The 25,237-nt window shown below is 46.3% G+C and overlaps 2 protein-coding genes across 9 annotated transcripts in view; one reads left to right on the forward strand and one right to left on the reverse strand.

Moving 5' to 3' along the window:
- The window catches only part of PDE6H (phosphodiesterase 6H), a 192,599-nt gene that overhangs the window by 135,703 nt on the left and 31,659 nt on the right, over positions 1–25,237 (forward strand). The gene's annotated exons all lie outside the window — the stretch shown is intronic.
- On the reverse strand, positions 74–24,693 carry ARHGDIB (Rho GDP dissociation inhibitor beta). Of its 8 annotated transcripts, none has more exons than XM_084810101.1 (6): positions 24,612–24,693; positions 8,156–8,419; positions 6,533–6,616; positions 3,982–4,058; positions 1,929–1,992; positions 74–814 (listed from the first exon to the last, which is right to left on the reverse strand). In XM_084810101.1, the coding sequence occupies exons 2-6, from the start codon at positions 8,331–8,333 to the stop codon at positions 615–617; spliced, it is 603 nt and encodes a 200-aa protein (XP_084666227.1). In that variant the 5' UTR covers positions 8,334–8,419; positions 24,612–24,693; the 3' UTR covers positions 74–614. The 8 variants fall into 8 exon arrangements, with proteins under 8 accessions (XP_084666227.1, XP_084666222.1, XP_084666230.1 ...); XM_084810096.1 differs by having other exon boundaries at positions 8,156–8,422; XM_084810104.1 differs by having other exon boundaries at positions 24,424–24,693.

Consider the following 25,237-nt stretch of genomic DNA (forward strand, 5'->3'; position numbering starts at 1 on the left):
TAGGCTTGATCCTCTGCATGTGCAAAGGACAGAACAAGTCACTGTACCGTAAGAAACACAAGAGGCTCACTCGAAAGGACAAGACTGGCTTTATTTTCAGAGACACCGAAATCTTTACAGGCCAGGGCAGGTACTGCATCTCCTGTTACTACTAAAGGCAAGATTTCCAAATGCAGCTTTGGGTTTTGGACCTGAACAAGCTTCAATGACACAGAATTCACTCATAGGCAAAGGTGTTTCCAGTGAATGCAGGCTGCAAGGGGAAAAAAGGATAATAGCCATATACCTTTAGATGGGGACAACCTATCTGCCCTGGTAATAACAGGGCTGGGTTAGCAACTGTGCATCTTCCTAGCAAAGGCACTTCAAGGACTGATCCTGTGCAAGCAAACAGATGGTTTGTCCCCATTTAATTCCTTGTGATTGTGTTTCAATGGAGCAGCAGGAGAGACAGAGTCTGTCCAAAGGCCTGTGTTAGTAGAATTTCTTGTGACCAATAAATGGGCCAGGTGGGTTGTGTGGAGGAAGCATGGCATGCAGGTGCCAGAGACTGGCACGCCTGGGATATAGCACAAGAGGCAGGAGGAAGCAAAGAGAAGGAAACGAGGTGGGGCTCAATCTGTCCACTCCTTCTTAATGGCCAAGTTCCACTCCCAGGTGAGATGGTCGTGCTTGTCATCATCAGTGAAGGAGGACTTGTTGCGGTAGTTTCCTCGAGCCATCATGCCCTTGGGTGCCTCCTCAAGAGGTGTCATGAATTCATATTCCTCTGGCCGCGGCCCATAGCTGCCCACCATGAATACAGCTTTGTCCACTAGGAGAGAGCAACCCACAAGAAAATAATGTGCCACGGGGAAGGTAATCGGAGATAGGACAAGACGGAACACAAACACAGACCACTGGAGACAGCCTCAGGGATGGGTAATTCTGTCACATCTGTCTCCAATCAAGTTGTCAGATTTCCACACCCAAATTTCTTCCATCCCATTTCTGTATCAATACATTTTGTTGTTGTTGAAAAAAATGTGTTTGCATATCATGGATAGTTGGTGCACATTTTTCCAGCTGTGTGCATTTCCTGTGCACATTTTTGGAACATGCATTTCCTTCCCACAGGATAAAGCGATGCTGTATGTATTTCCCCCTAATATGTGCATTTTTGTGCACCCTTTTTAAATGTGCCTTTTTTTAATGGTTTAAATTTGGGTGTGACATTTGGGGAAGTGCAAGTTTCAATTTGCGACTGTGCTGGTTTGTGATTTGGTTCTGGGAGTATGAACAATCAGTCTGTGGCAGCTGCAGTTTTGACCTCGAGGCATGTCAGCCTGTGGTGAGGTGGTCATGTAGAGACCGCTGCCAGCCACACGCAGGAGTCAGCCCAGATAGGCCTTCAGTACACTTTCACTAACCTTCGTTCAGTATTGCTAGCCAAGGCCCAGAGTAAAGCCCAGATTAGCTTGTGGCAGGGCACAACACAGCCTGGTGCTGCTGGAAATCACCACTGGCTGACCGAAAACTGCAGCAGCCACTGCAGCAGCAGCCATAGGCTGGAGGTCTTGTGTGAGCAGGACTACAGCAAACTAAAGAGCAAGAAATTGGTCCCCTCTGCAGAGCAGGACAGCACAGATCAGACTGCAGACTACCTGTATCTCAAACTAGCCCCTGGCCTGCATTAAAAGCCTAGTACAGATAAAACCTAGAAGCCACTAATGACTTGTGGGATCCATATGTGGGAAGAGACAACAGGTTCTGTAAAGACCTTTGTCACTTTCTTCGATTCTTCCAATTCTGTTAGGTGAGCAAGATTAAATTTGGGGGAGGCTAGGTAGGCTGGAGAGAGGATAATAGAGAAATGTAGTATTGTCATCTGCAGGGAGGGGGAGGGAAGAAGCTTGCTGAAGAACAGGGGAAATAGTTCACTTACTCACCTTTCATCCCTGTCCGATAAGTGTGCTGCACATATTTCAAGCCAGATACAATTTCCCTATTTACCTGCAAGAGAAAAGCATAGCCGGCTGAAGCAGTTCAATTCAAGTTCCTGCCGCCCTTTTTTCTTTGGCCAGAATACTGTCTTCTACGCCTTGTTTCCCTCCTCAGCTCCTCCCTTTTCATGCCATTTCTCTCACCCTCTCTTTTTGCCTGTTGGAGGTGCCATGGAGGCACCCTGACCCTTGAGCTGCTACACCCAAACAGGATGAAGGAGCTCTATTTAAGATACCCTCCCTGTGGCAGCTGTAACATGTACACCAGGGCATCAGCCAGGTTTTCCTAGCGCACTCTCACCAGAGAGTGAAACGTCCAACTTCCGTGTATTAGAAGTTTACCAAGGGCCAGTGCAGAGTTCAAGTAGATATCAACAGCAGCTGACCTTCAATGCCTACATCCAGCACAATTAGACACTGTCTTTGTCCAGGCCAGCTTGCTACTCTCTGAAGAAGCGCTAATTTCGAAGCAGGCTTAAAGGTACCAACTTTTGTGGAAGAACATTGAGTGCATCCTGGCTGTCCTGGCTGCCACTTTTCACCAAGCTGGGCTACCCTGTGATCACCTTTTGACTCTACCCAGGAGCACTGTTTTCAGGTACAAGGAGGAGAGATTCTAAACAAGGTTTTAAAGACCAACTGTTAGATACATTTAAAATTAAATAGTGGGGAGAAATGCATTTGAGCAGGTGTCTGTTGAGGGAGAAGTATTCCTTGTAATCCAGAGGAACACAGGAAGCTGCCTTATACTGAGTCAGACACTTGGTCCATCTAGCCCAGTATTGTCAACACTGACTGGCAGCAGCTCTCCAGGGTTTCAGGCAGATGTTTTTCCTGGAGATACCAGGGATCAAACCCGGGACCTTCTGCGTGCCAAGCAGGTGCTCCACCTCTGAGCTATGGCCCCTCCCAACAGCAATGTTATCCAGGATAGACACGTAAAGGAATTTATGCCTTTGGCATTTATATTTGAAAACTAGAGGCCTATTTAATTATATATAAACAAAGCCACTCAGTATGAAGAACTGGTGTACTGATCAGAAATATACATCTTCCCGAGGAAAAATCACATGGCCTGCCCCGCTAGCAGAAAAGCAACCACGTATTTTGAGGAGATGTGGGGTGGGGGAATTAAATTGGCACTCAGTTTTGTTTTATACCGAGCAAATTATAGGCTATCAGATTCCAGAAGACCCTGTGAGGGTTCTTCTGAGCCATTTAAAGGAATGTGTGGGAAAAGAACCTAGAAATATGAAAATTTCTATAGCCTCATATTGGAAAACATGCACACGCACACAAATAAATTGGTATTATAGAACCTGGGATGTGGCAGTAAAGATGAAACCTATTATATGTGTGCGCAGGATAAACAAATGATTGATAAACTCACTTTGTGAGAAATGGATGATTTCTTATATTTTGGAATGATAAACTTAGCAATGATATTTGTTCCACTACACTATTCTCAAATTTAGTAATGGATTTGCAATTGGAATTTAGTAATATATATTTATGTAATTTGCAGATAGTTTTGTTTCGAAAAGGCTGATCAGGTAACACAAACCCATTTTCCCCACTTGATTTACTGTTTCTGGGTGGGCTGTCTAGGGAGAAAATTATGTGTTTCTCCAAGTGATTCCTCTACCAGTTTTGCACAACTGTAAAATTCTCCATGTCGTATTACAAAAATCATGATAAAGTGTTTTTCAAATATTCCCCGTTAAAAAAAACACAAAGACATGTAAATCACCAACCCCACGAATGGGGTTTAAGAACACTAGAGTGTGTGAAAGACATTTCAAACTGGTGCAGCCAACTGCTGTGACGCACACTTTTAATTTGGCAGTAGCTTCACGAGTTAGACTGCAAGATACAAAACATGTGAAGATTTTCATTTGCATTCGATTTGCATTCGACCAGGCTTCATTAAAGACATTCAGCAGGGGACAGAGCCCAGCACTGGACAACCGTGGAAGATACCAATGGAAACGTAACTCACTTTGAAGTGGATCTTGACTCTGTATTCAGCTCCTTCCTTTAATAGAAAGGTCTCTTTCTTGAGAGCTTCAAGGTCCCCTGAAGTAGGGAAAAAATCTCAATTAACCTTGCTAAGACAGACAGAAAAGAACACGCACACACACACACCCCATAGTAGGATACTGGGGGACTGTGTATACACATGTACATGTAATCTTATATGCACTGCAAATATAGATCAGTTTTATACCAGTTTAACTGGAATCCATTCCCGTGAAGGGTGGCATATAAATGTTTTAAATAAATAAAAATTGTAATACTCCCAAAGAATGCCAGAAATGGTTTGAAGAGGTTCTGAGACTTCTCAGTTAGAAGATCCATAGCACTCTTCCCAACCCCCACCCCACCTCTTCACTGAACCACAGTGGGGTTTCTCTGGGGAAATAAAGCCACTATTAAACTATTCTAGTAAGTCTGTAGTGTGGATATGCTTCGCATGTCTATGTCACCAATACGGCATGAATTCAAATGAGTGTGTAGATCTGAAAAGGCATGCATTCCTGAACCATACATATTTGTGCACAGGGGCACATTTGTCTCATTCCAGTGAACACAGAAACAACAGGCACAACTCACTGGGAGGGTTCTCTTGCACAACCTCCACTGAAATTAGTGGGAGTTGTGTAAAAGCACACCTGTTCCTAGGTGGGGTGAAGAGGAATCTAGGTGCACCATGCATGTAAGTTACAGTAAAAAAAAAACAAACACGTTTGTGGTCTTGCCTCCTCCAGAGATTTCAGCTGAAGAGGAAGCATCTGAGCTCTGCTAAGCCCCAACTTCCTCTTTCATCAGATAAAAGCCCATATAAGGTGAAGCATGACTCACTTGCTGGTCGCTGAACTCACAGGAACACAGAACAGTGCTTGAGTCTGTAGAAGGGACTGTTGCTTCAGTGCTGTGCCAAAATGGAAGAACCGAGAGCAGCCTTCCCCAGCCTGGTGCCCTCCAGATGTGTTACCCTACAACTTCCGCCATCCCCTCCAACACATCTGGGGGGTACCAGTTTGGGAAAGGCTGGACTAGAGCAAGCACTACTCTGTATACACTTCAACATTCTAAGTCATGGGGCTTTGGAAAAAGCAACTACAACCTCCTTCCGACATACATCATAGAATTTTAGAGCTGGAAGGACCTAGTCCAATCCCCCCCCCCCCCCGATCTTCCATGCAGGATGCAGCTACACCATCCCTGACAGATGACCACTTAGCCTCTGCTTACATAGCTCCAGCATTTTGTTGACACTGGTATAGAAAAGGACAAGCAAAATGATCAGAGGATCAGAGCACTTTCCCTAAAAGGAAAGGCTAAAAGATTTAAAGCTTTTTTTAATTTGGGGGCGTGGGAGACAGTTAAGGAAGGACATCATAGATGTTTATAAAGTTATGCATGCTGAAAAGTGGATAGAGAAAACGTTTTCTCCTTCTCCCATGGTCACTAGAACTTGGGGGCCACCTAATGAAATTGATTAGCAGTAGATTCAAGACAGACAGAATAAAGAATTCTTCATACGGTGGGGCTGTTCACACAACATGCTAACGCACACTCAGTGGTTGAGTGTGGATTGTGATTGAACCATGGGTCATTTCTTGAACCATGGGTTAGTGTGTTATCTGAACCTAGGACATTTTCCATAGGGTGGCGTGTTAACCATACAGTGTGGCTTGTTAACCACCCTGAACAACCCAATGGCAAACCATGGCTTTTCAAGGTGGCTTTTTCAAGAAAAATAAGCCACACTGCATGGTTAACACATCACCATGCAGAAAATGTCCTGGGTTCAGACAACATGCTAACCCACAGTTCAACAGCAACCCACACTCAACCACTGAGTGTGGGTTAGCGTGTTGTGCAAACCTAGTCAATACATAATTAACAGATTTGTTGCCACAAAATGTAGCGATGGCCACTGGCTTAAATGACTGGACAAATTCAGAGAGGAGAAGTCTATCAATGTCAATTAACCATGTCAATTTACATGTAACCTCCATGTTCAGAAGCAGTAGGCTAACTGCATACCAGTTACTGGGGATGGAACAACAGCTGGGAAGGATTATTGCACCCATATTTGCCTGTGGGTTTCTGGGAGGTGTCTGATTGGCCACTCCAGAAAACAGGATGGGTAGAAGACCTTCCAGACTTCTGACCTTATCCAGCACAGCCAGTTTTATACACTTAGGATAATAAGTCCGGCCTATCTTGCAGGGCTCTTGTATACATAATGTATATGAACAGCCCTGAACACTTGAATGTATATACGGAAGTTTAGCATCGTTATTATTATTCTCTCAGGGCAACCTTCCCCAACCTGGCACCATCCAGCCATGCTGGCTGGGAAAGATGGGAGTTGCAGTCCAACACATCTGGACGGCACCAGGTTGGGGAAGGTTGCCCAAGGGATTTGTCTCAGCATTCACAGGACCAATTTTCAAACAGGAAATCAGGTCAAGGTATTCCTTTTGGAGCTGAAATCTTGCCATCGCCTTAGGGAGTGAAAGGAAGAGAATGTCACCTACCACTGAGGTCCATGGTGATTGGTCCTGGAGCAGTGTCGCACACCAGGGTGAGCCGCGTGACAGTCACATTGGGAATTGTTGGGTCTGTGAGGTCAGAAAGGGGAGGCATTCAGTTTGTTAACCAAACCAGGGGCGGGGGGGAAATCTGGGACAGCTCCCCTGCTTTCATTCCTCAAAGACTCCTTTAGCATCAACCACTCTGGAGGGAAGCACTTCCTTGCCAGTGCCTTGCCTTCCAAGGCTCCCAGCTGATAAGAATCAACACCCTACCCCCAAAATACAGAACCTCAAATAATACCCATCAGCAACAAGATGCTTCTCCAGCAAAAAGCAAAGACAGCACAAACCTAAGCATGTTTGCTCAGAAATAAGTCCCCCGAAATTCAACAGAACTTTGGGCCAGTTTCTAGAATCAAGTGAGGAAGTTACACCTGGACTGCTTCCCTTCAGGCTGCAAAGGAAGAGCCACATGCTTAAATGCTCTTATTAAAGCCTCACTGCACACAGGACACTAGCAGGTCACGAGAAAGCTAGGCTGACCTCATCTTCCTGACATGCTAGTTTTCTACATGCAGGAATAACATTTTTGTGGGGAAGACCTCAATCTTGCAATCTCACCACCATCAACTCCTCCTGCCACTGCCGTTTAAAATGCTACAGTAAAGGTTAAGCATTACCACTTGACTGTGCCAATTGCGTGAACTGTACCTCCCCAAAGCTAATAGATACACTTGGGACTGAACCCTAGAGATCCTTCTGAGCACATGCCTCCCCATCTCTTCCCATAAAGAACAATTCAGCGTTTGCACTTAGAAGACAACTCTTAAGAGTCATCACAAATACTTCCAACCACATCCTGAAAGCCCTAAGAGCCATCAGTGTTGCAACCTGTGCACCTACGTGCTACTTAACGTTCTTTGGTTTTAATGCTGCAGACCACTGTGTAGCTCAGCTTCCCCCAAGCTGGTGCCCTGCAGATGTGTTGGACTACAACTCTCAGCATCCCCCAGCCAGTGAAGCTGGTGAGGCTCTATAATTGTAGCACTGGAAACACACATATGCCTTAATTTAACCTCCCACACACCATGAAACAGGTGCTGCCTAGTGCTGGCGACACGACTGGCAGCTTCTCCCAGCACAGCTTGGTAGGATCCTTTCAGCTGCAGGCCCCAGGTCCTTCCACATGCTAGGCATGTGCTCCGATGCTGAGCAACACAAAGGTCACTAGTCAAAGAGAAATGAGAGGCGGGGGAGATGTGGACACTGAAAACAGAATCCAGGTCTTCTTGAAAGCCACCCAGGCAGAAGCTGTCCTTTCGTCATGCCAAGCTTACCCAGACCTGCCAACACGATTCCACACCCCGCGTTTAGGATGGGACTTCTGGATAGTCGCCAACTGAAACAATGCCAGTCCCCCTACATCAGCCTCCCCCAAAGGGGTGCTCTCCAGATGTTTTGGATCACAACTCCCATGATCCCAGACCATTGTCCCTGCTGGCTGGGGCTGATCGGAGTTGCAGTCCAAAACATCGGGAGGGCGCCACATAACGCACGCCAATATCGGCTCCTTCCGTGCTCTTCAAAGCTCTTCTACTTTGAAAGCTCTTCTGCCTTGAGCCATACCTGCCACCACAGGCCCGTCCCCCAGCAGGGACTTCTTGTACTTCGCAAGACTCTCGTCATCCTTGTCCAGCTCCTGCAGTTCCTGCAGCGTCTTCTGAGGTGGGGGCTTATAGTTCAGTTTGCTATCTAGCTCATCCTCATCCTCTTCCACATGCACCTCTGGGTCTTTCTCAGTCATGGCTGCCCGCTGGCCTCAGAAGAGGAAGTTGCCGACTGGTGTAAAAGCTGGACGCTGGTGGGGCTCGTAAGTCCTTAGCCGAGCTTCTGCTGTAAGTAGAACGTTTGTCTGGTCACATGTACAGCCATCTAAATACTTCCACAAGCACAAGTAATGACGTTTATCTGGAAGGTTCTATTGATGTGCAATGGTTGGTTTGTAGTCATTTTGCTATGAAGAGATATCACAGCAGCCTGACTGCTGGTGCCTGACCGCGGCTGGTGCTGTCAAACCAAAAAGGGCCCATCGAGCTCAGTATCTGCGTGTCCAGCATTTGCCAGTCCCAGATATGCTACAGAAGCAGTATAAAATAGGGCATTATGTCACCCCAGTCCCTGCCCATCACTTCCAACTATAAGGCAATGGAAGGCACCTGCTCTACCTACCTTCATAGCCACTGATATACCTCCCTCCTGTGAATGTATCTCATGTTTTTTTTTAATTGTATTTCACCAGACCTACCCCAGGGATGTACAGATTGAGTAAAATCCATTCTGTCTGTGTTTTGTGGATTGTCATGCTCCTTTCATTCTGTCGTCTGCCCATGGCCAGAATTGGATTTTTTTTTGTTTCCAAATTTGCACAAATGTGCATTTGCGAAAATGCACAAATTCCCCCCAAATGCACATTTCACGCTTTAGCCTATGGGGGAAATGCACATTTTTGGCCGGGTTTTTTTACTTTGCATATTTTTCTATGATGAAATTTGCACAAAATTTGGGAAAGTTAGAAAATCAGCCCACAAGTCTGCAGAATCCATCCCACAGGGGGAAAACCACTCCACTGCAGAATCTGCAGGTTAGATTCATGAAAATCCAAACTGATTTGGTTCCATTGAGGATTTCTTCGATATCCCTAACCTACCCACATTGGGTGCTCTTGGCAGCAAACAATAAAAGCCATAAAATACAATCATATGCCAGTGGTATGCAACTAGGCCAACACCCTGAAACAGTGAGCCAAGATTTTATGTGCCTTCAGAGAGGTCCATAACCTTCTAGGTTATCTGATTTAGGGCGCAGTCCTATGGGATGCATCCTTGTGAGACACAAGTCTCCGAACTCGGAGGCTTCTGTGCATCCAATGCCCTGCTGTATGCCCTGATTTTTGCCTCTCTGTCCTCTGTGGGCAGGAGAGGCCATAGGGTTCCTCGTAACCTGCAACCTCGGGAAGCAGCCGATGTGGTTCTTTCCATGGCAGCTGCATGGGGGCAGGGGAGTGAATGGATTCCGGAGTCCCCCCTCCAAGGTCAAAACAGTGTCTACCGCTTGGGGGGGAGGAGGGGGCCGAAGAATCCTATGGTCCCTGGGATGCTCTCCCTGGACCATAGGATTGCTCTTTTATACCCCACCTTTCCACCAAGGAAATGACGCTCAAGATGGCTAACAATAATAGGAAACAACATTTAAAATAAAGTCTTAATCAAAACAAATACATTAAAAACACAATTAAAAACATAATAAGAGAATAAAAACACCACCCTACCCAACAGACCAGCTTACATGCCAAAGGCCTTCTTGAATGGGTATGTCTTTGCCTGCTGATGGAAGGACGGCAGAAAGTGAGCCAACCCAGCCTCCCTGGGCAAGGAATTTAAATGCCTGGGAGCAGCCACCAAGAAGGCCCTCTCTCGCATCCCTGCCAAATGCTTCTCTGGCAGTGGCTGTAGGGAGACAAGGGCCGCGCCCATAGATCTTAAAACCCGGGCAGACTCAAATTGGAGGAGGCGGTCTTTCAGGTAGCTTGGTCCCAAGCCATGTAGAGTTTTATAGATCATAACCAGCCCTTTGAATTGTGCCTGGAAACACACCGGTAGCCAGTGAAGCTGTTGTAACAAGGCAGTCATTTGCTCCCTGTAACCATATCAAGGGGCTCCCCCCCCCCAGCAATCTCTCCCATCACCAACCCGTTCTCTTCACCAGATTAAGCCCTGTGCATCAGCAACAGCAGAGACAGAATCCAGCGTCCTATGTCTTGGTTTTTTATCTGTATACAGTTCTGCTAGTGGAACCCAGAAATACCCCTTGCTACTTGTGAAGCTGAAGAACGCTTCAAAGCATTCTGAATCCAGGGATTTTCTTACTTGAAGCAACAACGTGCTAGTGCACGGCAGCGGCCACGCCCGCATTGCACTACAAAGCAAGCACATCTGCCCTCTATCAGATGCACCTGGTTGGTGGACATGACGACAACCGTTTGTGGGGATTCAGTCAGCAACTGACCGTTCTAGGATCTTTGTTTGGAACTGGGGTCTAGGGCTAATAACTGCAACTGGATCCAAAATTGTTTTATTTTAAGCGTATACCACTATACAAGGCTGGAACCATTTCAGCAGAAAAATCTCTGCTCTGCACACATAGCCCCACCATCATTTCAGTAAGAAAATGCTTCACACAGCTCCAGCACTGACCAGTAAATCCCACTGGCAGCCACCTTTGGGCAAGAAGCCTCTTCGAGCCATACTAACACAGACAAGCTCCCCTTCGGGAACCACCCATCGCATGCAGCCCCATTACTGAACGACATGTATTACAGTCCACTCCTGCCTTGATCAATACCACCACTACAATCAAAATCAATCAAAGATTCCATGCAGCAACTTGTAGGGATTTATACCAGTTAAGGACAGGCTAGAGAAGACATTTAGAAAGAAAGGCAATGAAGGAAAATACCTGAATGGAGCTTACAACATAATATTAAAAAGATAAAATAATGCCGATGAATCCAGCTGCAAGTACCATGTAATTTCTCGACTGCAAAACACTTAAAATAGCTGTTGTCTGTGCTATGACCAGGTCCCCTTCCTGTGCAGGAGGAAGGAAGCATGTGGCTTGTTCCTATGACAACACATGCCCTGGCTGCAGACTCCTATGAGCAGCAGCCGTTAAGCACTGAAACTTCTCCAAAAGGGGAGGAAGTAAGAAAGACTGAATGCAACACACAGCATTCTCTGCAGAGGCTTAAATGGGAGCTCCCTTTGTGACGCAAGGAGAAAAAGCCTGCTCCAGTGGTTTCATGTCAGGAAGCAAAGAAAGAGGAAGGAAAGACAAAGAGTTCACAAGTAGGTAAAGTGGGCGATGGAACACCTCCGTGATGGACGGGGCAGGAGGAAGGAACAAGAAGGGTGAGAGCATAGATTAACATACGAGCACACTGGAGTGGAAGATCTTCAGCAGTCCAGACCATAAGATCTCACAGTGTTCAGGTGCTCCAGAGAGAAGCAAGAGGGACAATGAAGAATTGTCACGCTCTGTAATGCAAGACCTTTATGGCTATAAATGTGACAACAGTGCAACAACCAGATTAGCAGCCTATCTCCACAGGTCATTTTGAGGGGGATTAGATGCACTATCCCCCTAATTCTCTCACCTCTAGACAGTGGAGGGAGAACAAAAGCAGCAGTCCTCATGAATGGAAGTTTTAGTGTTCTCACAGAATTCTCTCAGATCACATGATACTTTGGGGACGGCGGGGGGCAGGGGGAGAAATTCCTGTGCAGGTGATATCCCAGCCTTCTTTCAAAGACCCCAGGTTTCACATGCACGCACGCACGCACACACACATGCACTATCATCTCAACAAGCCTGTAAAATAGGTTAGGCTGAAAGATAGTGACTGGGCCCAAGCCACCTAGTGAGCTGCACGGCTATGTGGGGATTTGAACCTGGGCCTCCTTGGCCCTGGTCTAATAACTACAACACACTGTCTATGCCTTCTAAACCCCTATTAAACCCATATTAGTGAGTGGAATGGGATTTGATGTTGAAGCAGACACAACTGCACACAATAATTTGGTTGTACAATAAATGCATATAGTCATTTGTAGTTCAAACTCCATACATCTTCCCAGGTTGCATAATAATTCTAGAGAGGTCGTACTTTCCAAGCACTAATATTTTGTCACAGGAAGAATTAGATTCTCACCATCACCACCAAGTTGGTGCTTCCATTGCTGTTCCGAATACAGCATCTAAGATGGCCGGGTGAGTGTCACAGGCTTCTACTAAATATTGACTATGGAATATCATTAATGATAAGCACCACAACTTCTCCCCAGTTTCAATCCTTTTAAATTATTATGTTTATTCTCTGAAAGCTCTGTGCCGGTCTGTTGTATAACACCACACACAAAAAGTGGGAAACAACAGTAACAGGCCTCCAGTGTCGGTGGCATTCCAGGTAATGGCTAGTGCTGGGGTGGAACACCGCCGCATAATGCGCAAGTCCAACACAGTGACCACCACAGCATATGCACAATGTCACAGCAATGCTGCTTTCCATGCAACTGCATTTTTCTTTATGTAGTTATGCTAATGCAACCTTTAAATATTTTTTACTACTCTCAGATGGCTAATAGAAATTGGAACATGGTATAAATTTATTCCCTATCCTCTTTTGTTCCCTGTTCTAAAGAAGCAGGTGGCTAGTTCCTTTCATGAAGTTGCGTCATGCCAGCCTAGTGGTAGCCACATCAGTACCATTAGGCAATACTTGCTACTGAAAGCTGGCAAGTTTTAGGACAAAGATATGATTTTTACATAGCCCTTTCCACTCAAGTCTTGCCTTGGAAGTACAGATTGTCACTGATAGTATGAAATACAGAACACTTACAACCATACATTATTTGAGCAGCCAAGGCATTGTGGAAACACACTCAAGGCACCGTGAAGAGACAAGCAATTGCCTATCTAGGATCAAGCTCAGGAAATCAGTTTTGCTAGTTCGCAGAAACCAGCTAGTTGTCTGGCACCTGCTTCTCAAACCCACCTCCAAAAAGAGTTGCAGGTCTGCAATTCTTTTAACATTGTTTTGGCATTGTGAAGGCAGGGGGAAACCATGTTCACTCCATGGGAGAGAAAAAAATGAAGAGTCCATGTATACACACATTCAGGAAAACCCCATATCTGTTCTTCTCCAAAGACATCTGGGACGGAGTTATATTCATGCTAGACCCACAGAATGAAAAAAATGGAATACATGAAATGTTATATTCATAGCACCTGCTCTCCCTTTAGATGTTTAGGCTTTAAAAACTACAGAGGTTCTTCTTCTGGCTTTTAAAAAATCTTGTTATATATTCAGTCTGATGACTGGTTGCCTGAGCAATTTGCTCAGAGAACAAAGGAAGACTAAATTAAACTCAACATGTTTCCTTAAGTTCTACAGCAGTAATACAGCCAGTAAAAATACAAAACAAATGAAAATAATAACTTTCAAATTATCATCTTGAATTTGACTCAGTCTTTATATGATCCACTGTACAATTATGGGGTGCTTCCAGACAGAGGGCTCCTAGAGCTAGCAATCAAAAGGTATCGTGCAGCTGTTCTATCTTGTCTTCCTTAACAGATTGTCCATGTTCAGAACATGGAAGAAGCAGTAAAAAAAAAAAACACAGGAGAGTCACGAGGAAAAGGCAACATCGTCTGAACTCCACACAGACTTCTATGACTGAAGTGGGGAAAAGGCACCATACAATCCTCATCTGGAAGCACCTACTCTATGAATCGAGCTGTAAATTAACATGAAAAAACACACAAGGTAGCAAGTGGACCAGTGAGCTTGCAAAATGTATTAACTGGTGAGTCTTCTACAAACACACACTGCACTGATGCTCTAGCTGTGGTGTAGTGGCAAGAGTGTTGGACTAGGAGCTGGGAGATCCGGGTTCTAGTCCCCACTCAGCCATGGAAGCTCACTGGGTGACTTTGGGCCAGTCACAGACTCTCAGCCCAACCCACCTCACAGGGTTGTTGTTGTGAGGATAAAATGGAGAGGAGGAGGATAATGTAAGCCGCCTTGGGTTCCTTGCAAGAGGAAAAAAGGCGGGGTATAAATGCAATAAATAAATAGTGCCACAAACAGACAGCAAAATGAAGCTAATTCCCCTGTTTGTCAACATACAGAAAAGGCCACTGGATTCCAGATGGTGACAGGATTCCAAAGAGTTCCTTGCTGAAGGCACTACAAAGACATATATCCAAAGTAGAGAACTGATGAGCTCACAACCATGTGCAAATCTCAGACACGCCGTCCATGCAGCCTATCTGGAGGGAAGAGGAGAGGCATTCATTCCATTTCCTCCAAGTCTCCACCAGCTATGATGTTGTTGCTACAGTGGAATGGATCTGGGTCTTGACCTCGCCCAGTGGGCAACATTGGCCTAGGTCACTAGGAAGGACCTGCTCCGCTCCTTCCTTTTCACCAAATGAGGAAAGGAGAAAAGGCTTAGCTCCCATCCCATGCTGTGTCCGACAAGATAGGAACTTGTTGCAAAGAGGGGAGACGGCTAGAACGCAGGTGGAGGAAAACTTGTGCTGAGTCTTACTGAACACAGGTAAGAGCTCACTATCGAGCCTACTCTGTGGCGGTGAGGGTGGCAAAGAGACAGTTCTTTTCCACCAGCACTGCATCTTCTCAGTGTCGTCCAGCAGAGATTTTCCGAGTGGTTCGCGGCCTGTTACATTCTGGGCCAGGGAGAGAGACGGTGGAACCCTCAGTGGCATGCTGTGATGAGTTTGCAAGGCACTTTGAAGATAAAGTCGCTCAGATTCGTCATGAATTGGACACCATGATTAACGCAGTTCCATTGGTAGAGGTGTTCAGAGCACTGTCTGGTCCAGTTTTATTGGATGAGTTTCAGTTACCGAGGCCTGAGGATGCAGACAAGGTGCTTGGCCGAGTCCGATCAACCACTTGTGTGCTTGACCCTTGCCCTTCATGGCTTATTGCATCAAACAAGGAGGAGATGTCTGGCTGGGTCCAGGAGGTTATACATTCTTCCTTGAGAGAGGGAGTGGTGCCAGCCTCTTTAAAAGACCACTCCTGAAAAAGCCTAAACTGGACCGGAGGATGTTAACAGTTATAGGCCAGTGGCCAACATCCCCTTCCTGGGCAAGGTGCTTGAGCGGGAGGTTGCAGAACAGCCCCAGGCACTGTTGAATGAAAAGGATTATCTAGATCCATTTCAATCGGGCTTCAGGCCTGGTTTTGGAATGGAAACTGCCTTAGTCGCCCTGTGGAATGACCTCTGCCGGGAGAGGGACAGGGGGAGTGCGACCTGTTGATTCTTCTGGACCTCTCAGCAGCTTTCGATACTATCGACCATGGTATCCTTCTGGGTAGGTTGTCTGGGTTGGGAGTTGGAGGCACTGCACTGCAGTGGTTCCGCCCCTACTTGGATGGCTGATTCCAGAAGGTGGTGCTGGGGGATTATTGCTCTGTGCCATGGCAATTGTGCCATGGGGTTCCACAGGGCTCTATTTTATCCCCTATGCTATTTACCATCTACATGAAACTGCTGGGGGAGGTTATCTGGAGGTGTGGGCTGAGGTGCCATCAATATGTGGATGACACCCAGCTCTACCTCTCTTTCTCATCAAACCCAGGTGAGGCAGTGGCTGTTCTGAATCAGTGCCTGGGCACAGTAATGGACTGGATGAGGGCTAATAAACTGAAACTCAGTCCAGACAAGACAGAGGTACTGTTAGTGGGTGGTTCATCTGCCCGGCTAGGTGATATTCAACCTGTTCAGGAGGGGGTTGCACTCCCCCTAAAGGATCAGGTTCGTTGTTTGGGGGTGCTCTTGGATCCAGAACTGTCACTTGAGGCACAGGTGAACTCAGTGGCACTGAGCACTTTTTATCAGCTTCGGCTGGTATACCAACTATGCCCTTATCTGGACAGAGATAGCCTAGCTACAGTTATCCATGCTCTGATAACTTCTCATCTGGATTACTGCAATGCGTTATACATGGGACTGCCTTTGAAAACGGTCCGGAAACTTCAGCTGGTCCAAAATAGGGCAGCAAGATTGTTAACAGGGACTGGCCTGCGAGCTCATATTACGCCAGTACTTTTCCAGCTGCACTGGCTGCCAGTCCATTTCCAGGCCCGATTCAAAGTGCTGGTGTTAATATTCAAAGCCCTTAACAGCTTGGGGCCAGGTTATCTGAAGCATCGCCTCCTCCCATATGTGCCTGCCCGGACCTTAAGATCATCCTCAGCAGCCCTTGTACATGAGCCCTTGCCAAAGGAAGTGAGGCGGGTGGTTACTAGGAGGAGAGCTTTTTCTGCTGTGGCACCCCGGCTGTGGAATGAGCTCCCTAGTGAGGTTCACCTGGCACCTACATTGTATTCCTTTTGGCGCCAGGTGAAGACCTTTTTATTTTCCCAGGCATTTTAGCATTTTAGCTTTCTAGACTTTTAGCTTTGCTGTTTTAAATCTGTATTTTAAATTCCTGCACTGCTGCTAGGTTTTACTGTGGTTGTATTGTTATATTGTGGTTTTAATGTTCTATATATTTTAAATTGTTCTATTGTGTGCTGTTTGGTTTTAATTTTTGTGAACTGCCCAGAGAGCTTCGGCTACTGGGCGTTATAGAAATGAAACAAACAAACAAACAAACTCAGTATCCACTCCCTTTCATCCTTCCCCACAAAAAGGGTGGGAAGTCTACATTAACCCTACCCAACCTGGTACCCTCCAGATGTGTTCAACTGCAACATTGGTCATGCCAGCTGGGAATGATGGGAACTGCAGTCCAACACATCCGGAGGGAACCAAGCTGGGAAGGGCTGGTACAGACAATGGCTTTTAAATCTCTAACATGGGACAAAAGTATCACTCCTAAAACCAGACATTATAATCAGAGGAAAACGAAGGTGCCTTAAATACTTAGCTACCAGCTAACACAAGATGTACAACCAGGAAGGTGAGAGAGAAAAGGAAGCAGTAAGAGGAGTTCAGAAGCCTCACTCACACAAATGAGCTGCCATGTGGTGGACAACCGAAATCCAAACCAGGAAAAGGCTGCTCCAAGCAGACAAGCCGTGCATGCAGAGCTGCTCCCCTCTCAGATCCACACATTCCAACACAGCATCACAAGACTCCAAAGAAAGTTGTACTTCAGAGGAGATGGCAGATGCATGAGGTGAGTGGCCACACATGAATAACTTGCCATGTGGAGCAGACATCAAGAGGTTTGGCTGTCAAGAGGCTGCTGCTTTATGCAAACCTTAGATGGAAGTATTTGCACAGAACTACAAAAATGCATCAGCTATAGTGAAATGCCCAAAGCTAAAAAGAGCTATCAAAAACAGAACCAGAATCCACATAAAGAAGAGGCATGCAAAGTCCAAAGTAAGGGAAAATTCCTGTGTAGGGAATACAACTACTGCCAGCCTCAATGTGATCTACTGCCCAGTCTCAGAAGTCTATTGAACAGCCCGCATTTAAATGATATGTCATTGTATATTATGCTACCACATGTCCCAGTAAATATTATCTCTCCCCAGTTTAGAAAAAGCACACATCCAACAGCATAGAAAGGGGGGGGGGGCAGAGACACAAAGAATGCATAAGAGAAACATCGATCTGCATGAGCTAGAGAGGAAGAAAGAGTTAAATGCAGAGGCATGGACAGATTCAAACAGAGGGGTGCAGAGGGAGTGAGAAGCGAGAATGAGGTACAAAGGGAGAGCAAGAACACAAAGAACACATACAGGCACTCACTTCATAAGCGACTGCCCGTCTGCTTTTAGGAGACAGATTGCTCCACTGTGCCTACCCACTAAAGCAATTGATCACAGTCCTGCCTGACTCATGGAGGCTGACAACTGCGGTGCCTCTTGCTCGTTCCCTCCATCCCCAGTCCCATTTTTTAAGAAATGCAAATACAGGGTTATAAGAAGGGAGATGAGGACCACAACCACGTATAAAAATGGAGAGGGATTAGGTCCACTCTCCCCAGAGCTATTATTGCAATCTGTTATCACCACTCCCAGGGAAAGGCATCTATATTTTCTATGCCCAAAGACCATTTAAAAGTCCCCGGTTGGGACATGAGGAAAGTGCATCTGATGAAGTGGGCTATAGTCCACCAAAGCTTATGCCAGAATAAATTTGTTAACAATCTGTCCATTGACCCTCACCCATATTCCTATACTTCCCCCTCTTCATTAACTCCAGAATTTGGTCCCAGAGACAGCATATCCAACTACTGACCCAAGGCCACCCACAGGTTCCTTCAAAAATGTTTTAACTGGTCCTGTGTTTAATTGAGACAGGGAGAACGGGGTTCAAGCACCAAAAAGAAACTAGTTCTATTAGACAGCCCTTCCAAGAGGTTACTCTGCCTAAACTATCTCCAGTTAATGCACATATATTTTTGACATGGTGAAATCACCAGGAAGATACCTGTCCCTGCAGTTTCTGTAGGGTGAGGTTGAGGCCCTTTAAGACCACTTAAATTAAAGTGCTGTATCCTAGAAAGCACTAATCTACCAGCTATCTGCTATTTCTAATAATAAATAGATTCCTTATTTAATTATTAGCTCCTTCAAGGGTTTATGGAGTTAGACGCTGTCTTTTCCAGATTCCCATATGCACTGGTTTGGTTGTTGGCATGGGGGGATGGTAGGAAGTTGAACATGTGCAACTCTATTGTAAACTAATCATGGCGATCATGGCTCGAATCCCTACTCAATCATGAGCTTGGTCCTAATAAAGGTATTGCATAACCGTCGATTTTGAATGTTTTACACTTTTACTGTTTCAGTTCCCTATCTGCATAGCTGCCAACTGTACCCCTTTCCCAAGAAGCCACAGGGCTGACTTAGGGAAAAACAGATGACATGATCAGAACAATCACATTTACCAATCTCAGTTCTTCGTCAAGTTCACCAGGAACCAATACCAAATTCAAATTGATCACATTTCCCGACTGCATCTTCTGCTTTCTGTATGTTCACCCAACAGCTTACCGGGCAATCAGTACAAATGGCAAACATGCTCATGTGAAAAAAAAAAAAATTATATTGAACTCTTTCAGAAGCTTGAGGTACAAAAAAAAATGTAAATATTGGAAAGCACTCTTAAAAGTGCTACATACAAGAATATTAATAGCATGCAACTGAAAGACACAGTCTCTATGAATCAGGTTCCTCACAGACTAGGGGTCAGAGGGGAGACACCTATACCTGAACACAGCACAAGTCATCCCTCGGCCCCTATACAAGGTCAACATCAGCCAGGGTGGGGAATGATGAAACAACAGGAAAAGACAGGAAAAAACGGGGGCATATATCCATTACAAATGTATTATCACCTTTAAAAGGGGTCTCAGGGTTCCATGGTGAGAGACCACACCATGCTAGCTGGCCATACCGCCACCCTCTCTTGTCATACCCATACACAGCATCCATCTATCACATTCAGTTAGCAGATCTGGGGCCCAACCTAGGAGTGAAGTCAATGTTTAGAAGACTCCACCTACAAAGTGTGACACGGTCATCACATTAACACGTGGAAGGAAAGGGGTGAGAATATGGAGCAGGGGATAGGATGTTGGACTTGACCACACAGGAAACTCATGTTTAAATTCCTGCTCCGCTTTGAAGATCAGTGGGTGGCCTTGGACAAGTAAATGTCTCAACAGCCTAACCTACTTTACCAGGTTGTTATGCATTGAGCAGGGGGTTGGACTCGATGGTCTTGTAGGCCCCTTCCAACCCTACTATTCTATGATTCTATGTTAGGTCAAAACACTGCTCTGAACTAATTGTGGGAGAACTAGGATACAAATGTAGTAAATAAAAACGAAAGGCAAACACCAAGTAACATGGCCAGTTCAAAGGACACATTGGCTGTGTTCAATAAATCATCGTTTATTGTAATAGGAATGAGCCTAGCCTCTCCCCAGATTTGCATGCTCCCCCTTGCATGCTCCCACGACCACCCTCTTCTCCTCTGGCCCACCCACAAACATTTGCCTTGGTTTTTGATTAATTATAATTTAATGTATTGTCCGAACCTTGGCTAATCTTAAATACGGTTTATTGAAATAAGCCACTTCCATAAACTACAGTGTGACGTTGGCTTGTTTCAAACAAACCATCATTAAGATTACCACAGCTTGCCAGGTTCAGACAACCCAACAAGCTGCAATTAATCTAAAAGAGAAGTAAAAGTTTCCAAACTCCTCCTTGTGACTGCACCAGGGAGAAGAGGGGAGGAGGGAGCATGCAGGTCTGTGTGGGGAAGGGGGAGCTGGGCTTGCTCCCATCACAATAAACCACAATTTATTGCAAAGGATGTCCAAACACAGCCAGTGAGGCAGACTGCATTCTCTCCACTGCAATGACATCGGGCTCAAAACTTACTCTTTTTTAAAGCTCCTCTCTAAACAAAGGCTTCATTTACTGTGCTGCGCCAGATTTGCCTCAACCAGAAATTATGGTAATAAGACAAATTGTTCCTTTCCAGAAAGGATTGGCACGGCATATGGCAACCCTCTGCAAACATCCGTTTGCACTAATCCAATGGCTAACCAGGATCTGAAGAGCCTTTCTTGTGGGAAGAGGGAAAGAGGTTGGCCAGCATAGTGCAGATTCCCAGGTCAGTTGCATTATCAGGGCAAATTCAATACACTAACAACCTGATGAAAACAAGTAGCTCCGACATGCCCTAAATGTCTTTAGAGATTAACAGGAGCATTTGGGCTGCAAAACAGTGTTTTAAAGTTAGAACATCACAGGAATCTGAAATGTCAATACAGGATGCATATGCGCTTGCAAACCATGAAGCGTAGAAAGGCTGTGAAAATGTGATCCACAAGGTACATAGTCTGCCTATTAATATTGTAACCAAAAATGTTTTCTTTCTAAAAAGCAAAAAAGATCTCTCTCCCCCCACCCCATCCCACCCTCACCCATCCTTTCACTCTTCGTATCTGCTACCCATGTCCTGTAGCTCTTTGTTCACACCCTGGTTTTAAAATGGTTTCCATAGTAGCATAGTGCTTCAGTGTTCCCAAAGAAGGAACAAAGCATTAGAATTCCTGACCCATTGCTACAAAGAAAGCACCAATTTTAGGAAGAAAAGGCTTAAGCTATCACAACTGGTGGCAAATTCCCAGGGCAGAGAAGGAAGAAATTATCCTCTCCCTTAAGTCAGATCTCCACAGATTAAAAGAGAAGCACTGTGATGGCACAACAAAATGTGTGTAGGAAATTCTCATTTTTCTTTTTGCTGTATAATTAGTTATTCTCTGAACAAAGAAGTAGGTCCCAGCTGTGCACTTTTACCCTCTGCTATTTCATTTGTCTGTTTTAAGAATTCATAAGACAGTTATTGTACTTATCCTCAAAGCATGCCAACTGAAGGAAGTACCATTTCCCCTATTTAACAGGTGGAGCGGAGCATCAAAAAGAGTAGGCATAAACGCTACACACAGAGTTGCTTCACCCTGTAATAACTTTGATCCACTTCTATACTTACAGTTGCTAACACAGAGATTGCAATTCTCCCGTTTACGCAGAAACATATGGTAAGCAGGATTGCCAAGTAGTGCGTTTAAATGCTGCATAAAAAGCTATCATACAGGAGGTAAAGCCTTTGCTTGCCTGCAGATGCAGTGATGGTGAAGCTTCACCTGCTGGACTTCTGATTGTTGTTAAAGGCTCAGCAGACCTACCAAGAAAAAGGCTGCACCGAAAAGGCCTTTCAATTGTCCCAGGCTCATAAAAATAGCAGGGGAGGAGAAGGGTTGTGAGTTTCTGATTAGGAGCAGCTTTCCCAATTTAAAATTTGAGGTGTGATGTCACCATCCTGCAAGCAAATGAAGCTCCTTTCCAGTTCAGGGGTGTGGGGTTTCTGTGGCTCAAGAGGTGGTGTTTCCACGGTGAGGGTGGAGCTTCTGTGAGCCAAGAAGAATTATAGCTAACTATAGGAAATTAGCATTGCAGTGGGGACAGGGTGAGCCAAATTAAATGTTTGAGACAGGCTAAGAGAGGGCTTTTGAATCTCAGGCCCTGCCTGGGTCCCAATCCAGCCCTCCAGAATTCTCCACATGGCCACACCTCCTTCTGCACATCACCAGGTGGTTCCTGCTTTTCCCCCCAAGTGCCACTTGTTGGAGGCTTTTGCGCTGTCTTTCCCCCATTGTAAAAGGCTGAAATGCCTCTAAGGCTTAGTTAATAGAAATAAGAAATATGCTGGCATTTTTTGGCTACCCCCTTTTTCCTTCACCCCCACCCACCAAATGGAATACGGCCTCTGGGAGCTTCTCCAAAACTGAATTCAGCCCTTGGTTGAAAGAGGTTCAACACCCTGGGCTAAGGGTTTTGTGGCTGGGGCAATTCAGCCCTAGCCAGGCTACTGGGAATGGAAATTTGCAGCTGAGTCTGTGGTGGGTGGAATGCACATGCTTCCTACTGGGAACATGAGAAGCTGCCTTATACCAAGTCAGACTATGGGTCCATCTAGCCTAGTATTGTCAACACTGACTGGAAGCCACCCTCCAGGGTTTCAGGCAGTTTTTCCAGCCCTACCTGGGGATCAAACCTGGAACCTTCTACATGTAAAGCAGGTGCTCTACCACTGAGCTATGGCCCCTCCCAGGTGTGGAGTACACCCTTGATTTGATCATTTGCTAAGGGTTGCACAGCCTTTGAAAGTATGAGAAATTACTCAAGGTGATCTGACACAAGAGCATATTACTTGTTCAATCTGCACTGGTTTCCAATTCATTTCTGGGCCCAAATCAAAGTGCTGGTTACCTATAAAGCCAGAAACAAGCTTTGGGACCAGTTATTTGAAGGAAAGCCTTCCACAGCCATCCCAAGCCATCTTGTTACCTAAGGTGAAGGACAAGATGGCACCCCCCTGCCCTCAGTTCTATGTGAAGTTGACTGGACAGCTGTTGAATCTTATTTCAACTCTGGCAATAGGACAACATCCTCTACTGCACCAGAGGGCAGCACACAGTTTGGGGGTGCAAACCAAGTTGTGTGGCACACATACATCTATCTCCAATTCCTTGCCACTTCTCCCTTTCCCCCAGCATCTGCTGCCTCAGGCAGCCACCTCCCTCTACCTAATGGTAGGGCCAGCCCTGAAACCTCCCCCCCCCCAACAAACCTGCCCACACATTGCATTCATCATCAGAGGCCTTACTCTACAGAGCCTTCTCAGTTGTGGCACCCACATGAAGGAATGCCCTTCCCTGGGAGGTCTGATTGGACATTTCCTTAACGGCCTTTTGGCAAGCTGTAATAACGTTTTTCTTTAGCCTTTAACCTGCAGTGCATTTCAAATTCCTAGCTGTGAAGTCTGTTAATGGCTCTACATTTAGCTTTCTATTTCTAAGTTTTTTAATTGGTTACTGTATTTTGGATTTTATTGGACCAAAGGGAGGGGTAAAAATAATTAAATAAGACAGAGCTTTTCTTGCAATCTCTCTCTTCGGGTGGCGGCTTTCTAAACTCCTCATTCAGTGTTGTATAGCATGTAGCAACCCTTCCCAACCTGGCCTACTCCACATGTACTGAGCTACAACTCCCATACTCCCCAGCCAGCTAGCTGGGGGGTATGGGAGTTGTAGTCTATCACATCTGGAGGGCACCAGATTGGGGAAGGTTGGCATGTAGCAAGGAATATGGAAGAACTCCCGGGAAAGGATATCTCAGGAGAGGCCCACAGTTAAGCTCAGAACCAGCACCACTTCCTTCCTTGCACTGGCACGGGTCAGCAACTCCTTGACTACAGGGGTCGAGATCCGCACACCCGCTCGGGAGAGAGAAGTTTATTCCCTGCAGCCAGCACCAAGCAAGTGGCACAGGGGAAGAAGAAGCCCCTGGCGGAAGAGGGAAGTCAGCCGCTATCTCTTAGCCACTTGGACTCGGACGCCTTTAAATAAGCGGCAGTCCCTACCTAGAAATACAGAAATGCAGCCAGAGCGGCCTCTCGAGTTGATGGGAATGACGGACAAGCTTTGGCACAGGACGCGGGGTGGAGTTTTCCACCGAGAAAGGCCAAGCGCGCGCCCTCGGGGCAGCGTGTACAGCGGGGCCCTCCTCCGACCCGCTGCGCGGCGGCCTACACGCGGAGGAGCCACACGCCTCCCCGCGCCGCCTTGCCTCGCTCTCCACGAGGTGACCCGCCCTGCCTGCATTGCAGCGCCGCCGCCCCCTCCCAGCAGCCAGCCAGCACGACTTCGCCTCCTGCCGTCTGGCCGCGCTGCTCGTTGTCTCCGCAGCAGCCGCTGGGCACTTTCCTTTTGTCATCTTCCCGGGTGGGTGGATGGATGCATTCGCCCTTGCCCGGCCAGGAGCAGATGGGCAGCTCGGCGGAGCGGCTGGCAAGCGGGGCGGCGGCGGCGGCGGCCCCTCCCCTCCTCCGTTCCACTTCCCCGCCGCTGCCGCCCCCTCGCCCACCCGCGCGGCGGAAGGTGCACTTACTCGCTCCCTCCCTGGCTGGCTGGCGTCTGTGTCCGGGGTCCCTCTCGCCTCTCAGCTTTGAGCTTTGGCAGTTAAAAGCAGGAAGGAAGTTGGTGAAAAAATAATTATATATAAAAAAAAATCCGACTTGAAGAGGAAGCCTCCTCGGGCTGCGGTGTTGCCGCTTTTCCTGCCCTGCGCACTTTATCTGGAGCCTCTCCCCTCTGGATTGCACACACACAAAAGCATCCTTGCGCACAAACGAGAGAGATGTGCGAATTCCTTAAGTGTCCTCCTTGCTTATGGACATCACTGATTGATGTATTATTTCCCCACCTGCCTATGATGCCTTGGGCATACCTATGGGTCTTCTTCTGTTTTCTCTGTAGACATTATTTGTAAGTGTGTTACAGTGATAAACTGATCTTTTAGCTTTTAAACTGCTATTCTTGGCTATGATGTTCCTGAGTTCAGCAGAGTGCTCCTGAAGTATGCTATTTCTAGGGGGAGGGTGATCTCAAACCGCAAAAGACAGATTCCTCCTTTTCCACTCTCTCCTTGAAAGAGTGCTAAAGTTTCATTGTCTAAATTCCTGTACTACCTACTGTAACACACCTAAATCAGGAGTATTAATTACATGGTGAGGG

This window comes from Heloderma suspectum, chromosome 7 (genome assembly GCF_057233095.1).
Source record: "Heloderma suspectum isolate Gila_16-S chromosome 7, 16-S_ref, whole genome shotgun sequence".
NCBI classification, from domain to species: Eukaryota; Metazoa; Chordata; class Lepidosauria; order Squamata; family Helodermatidae; genus Heloderma; species Heloderma suspectum.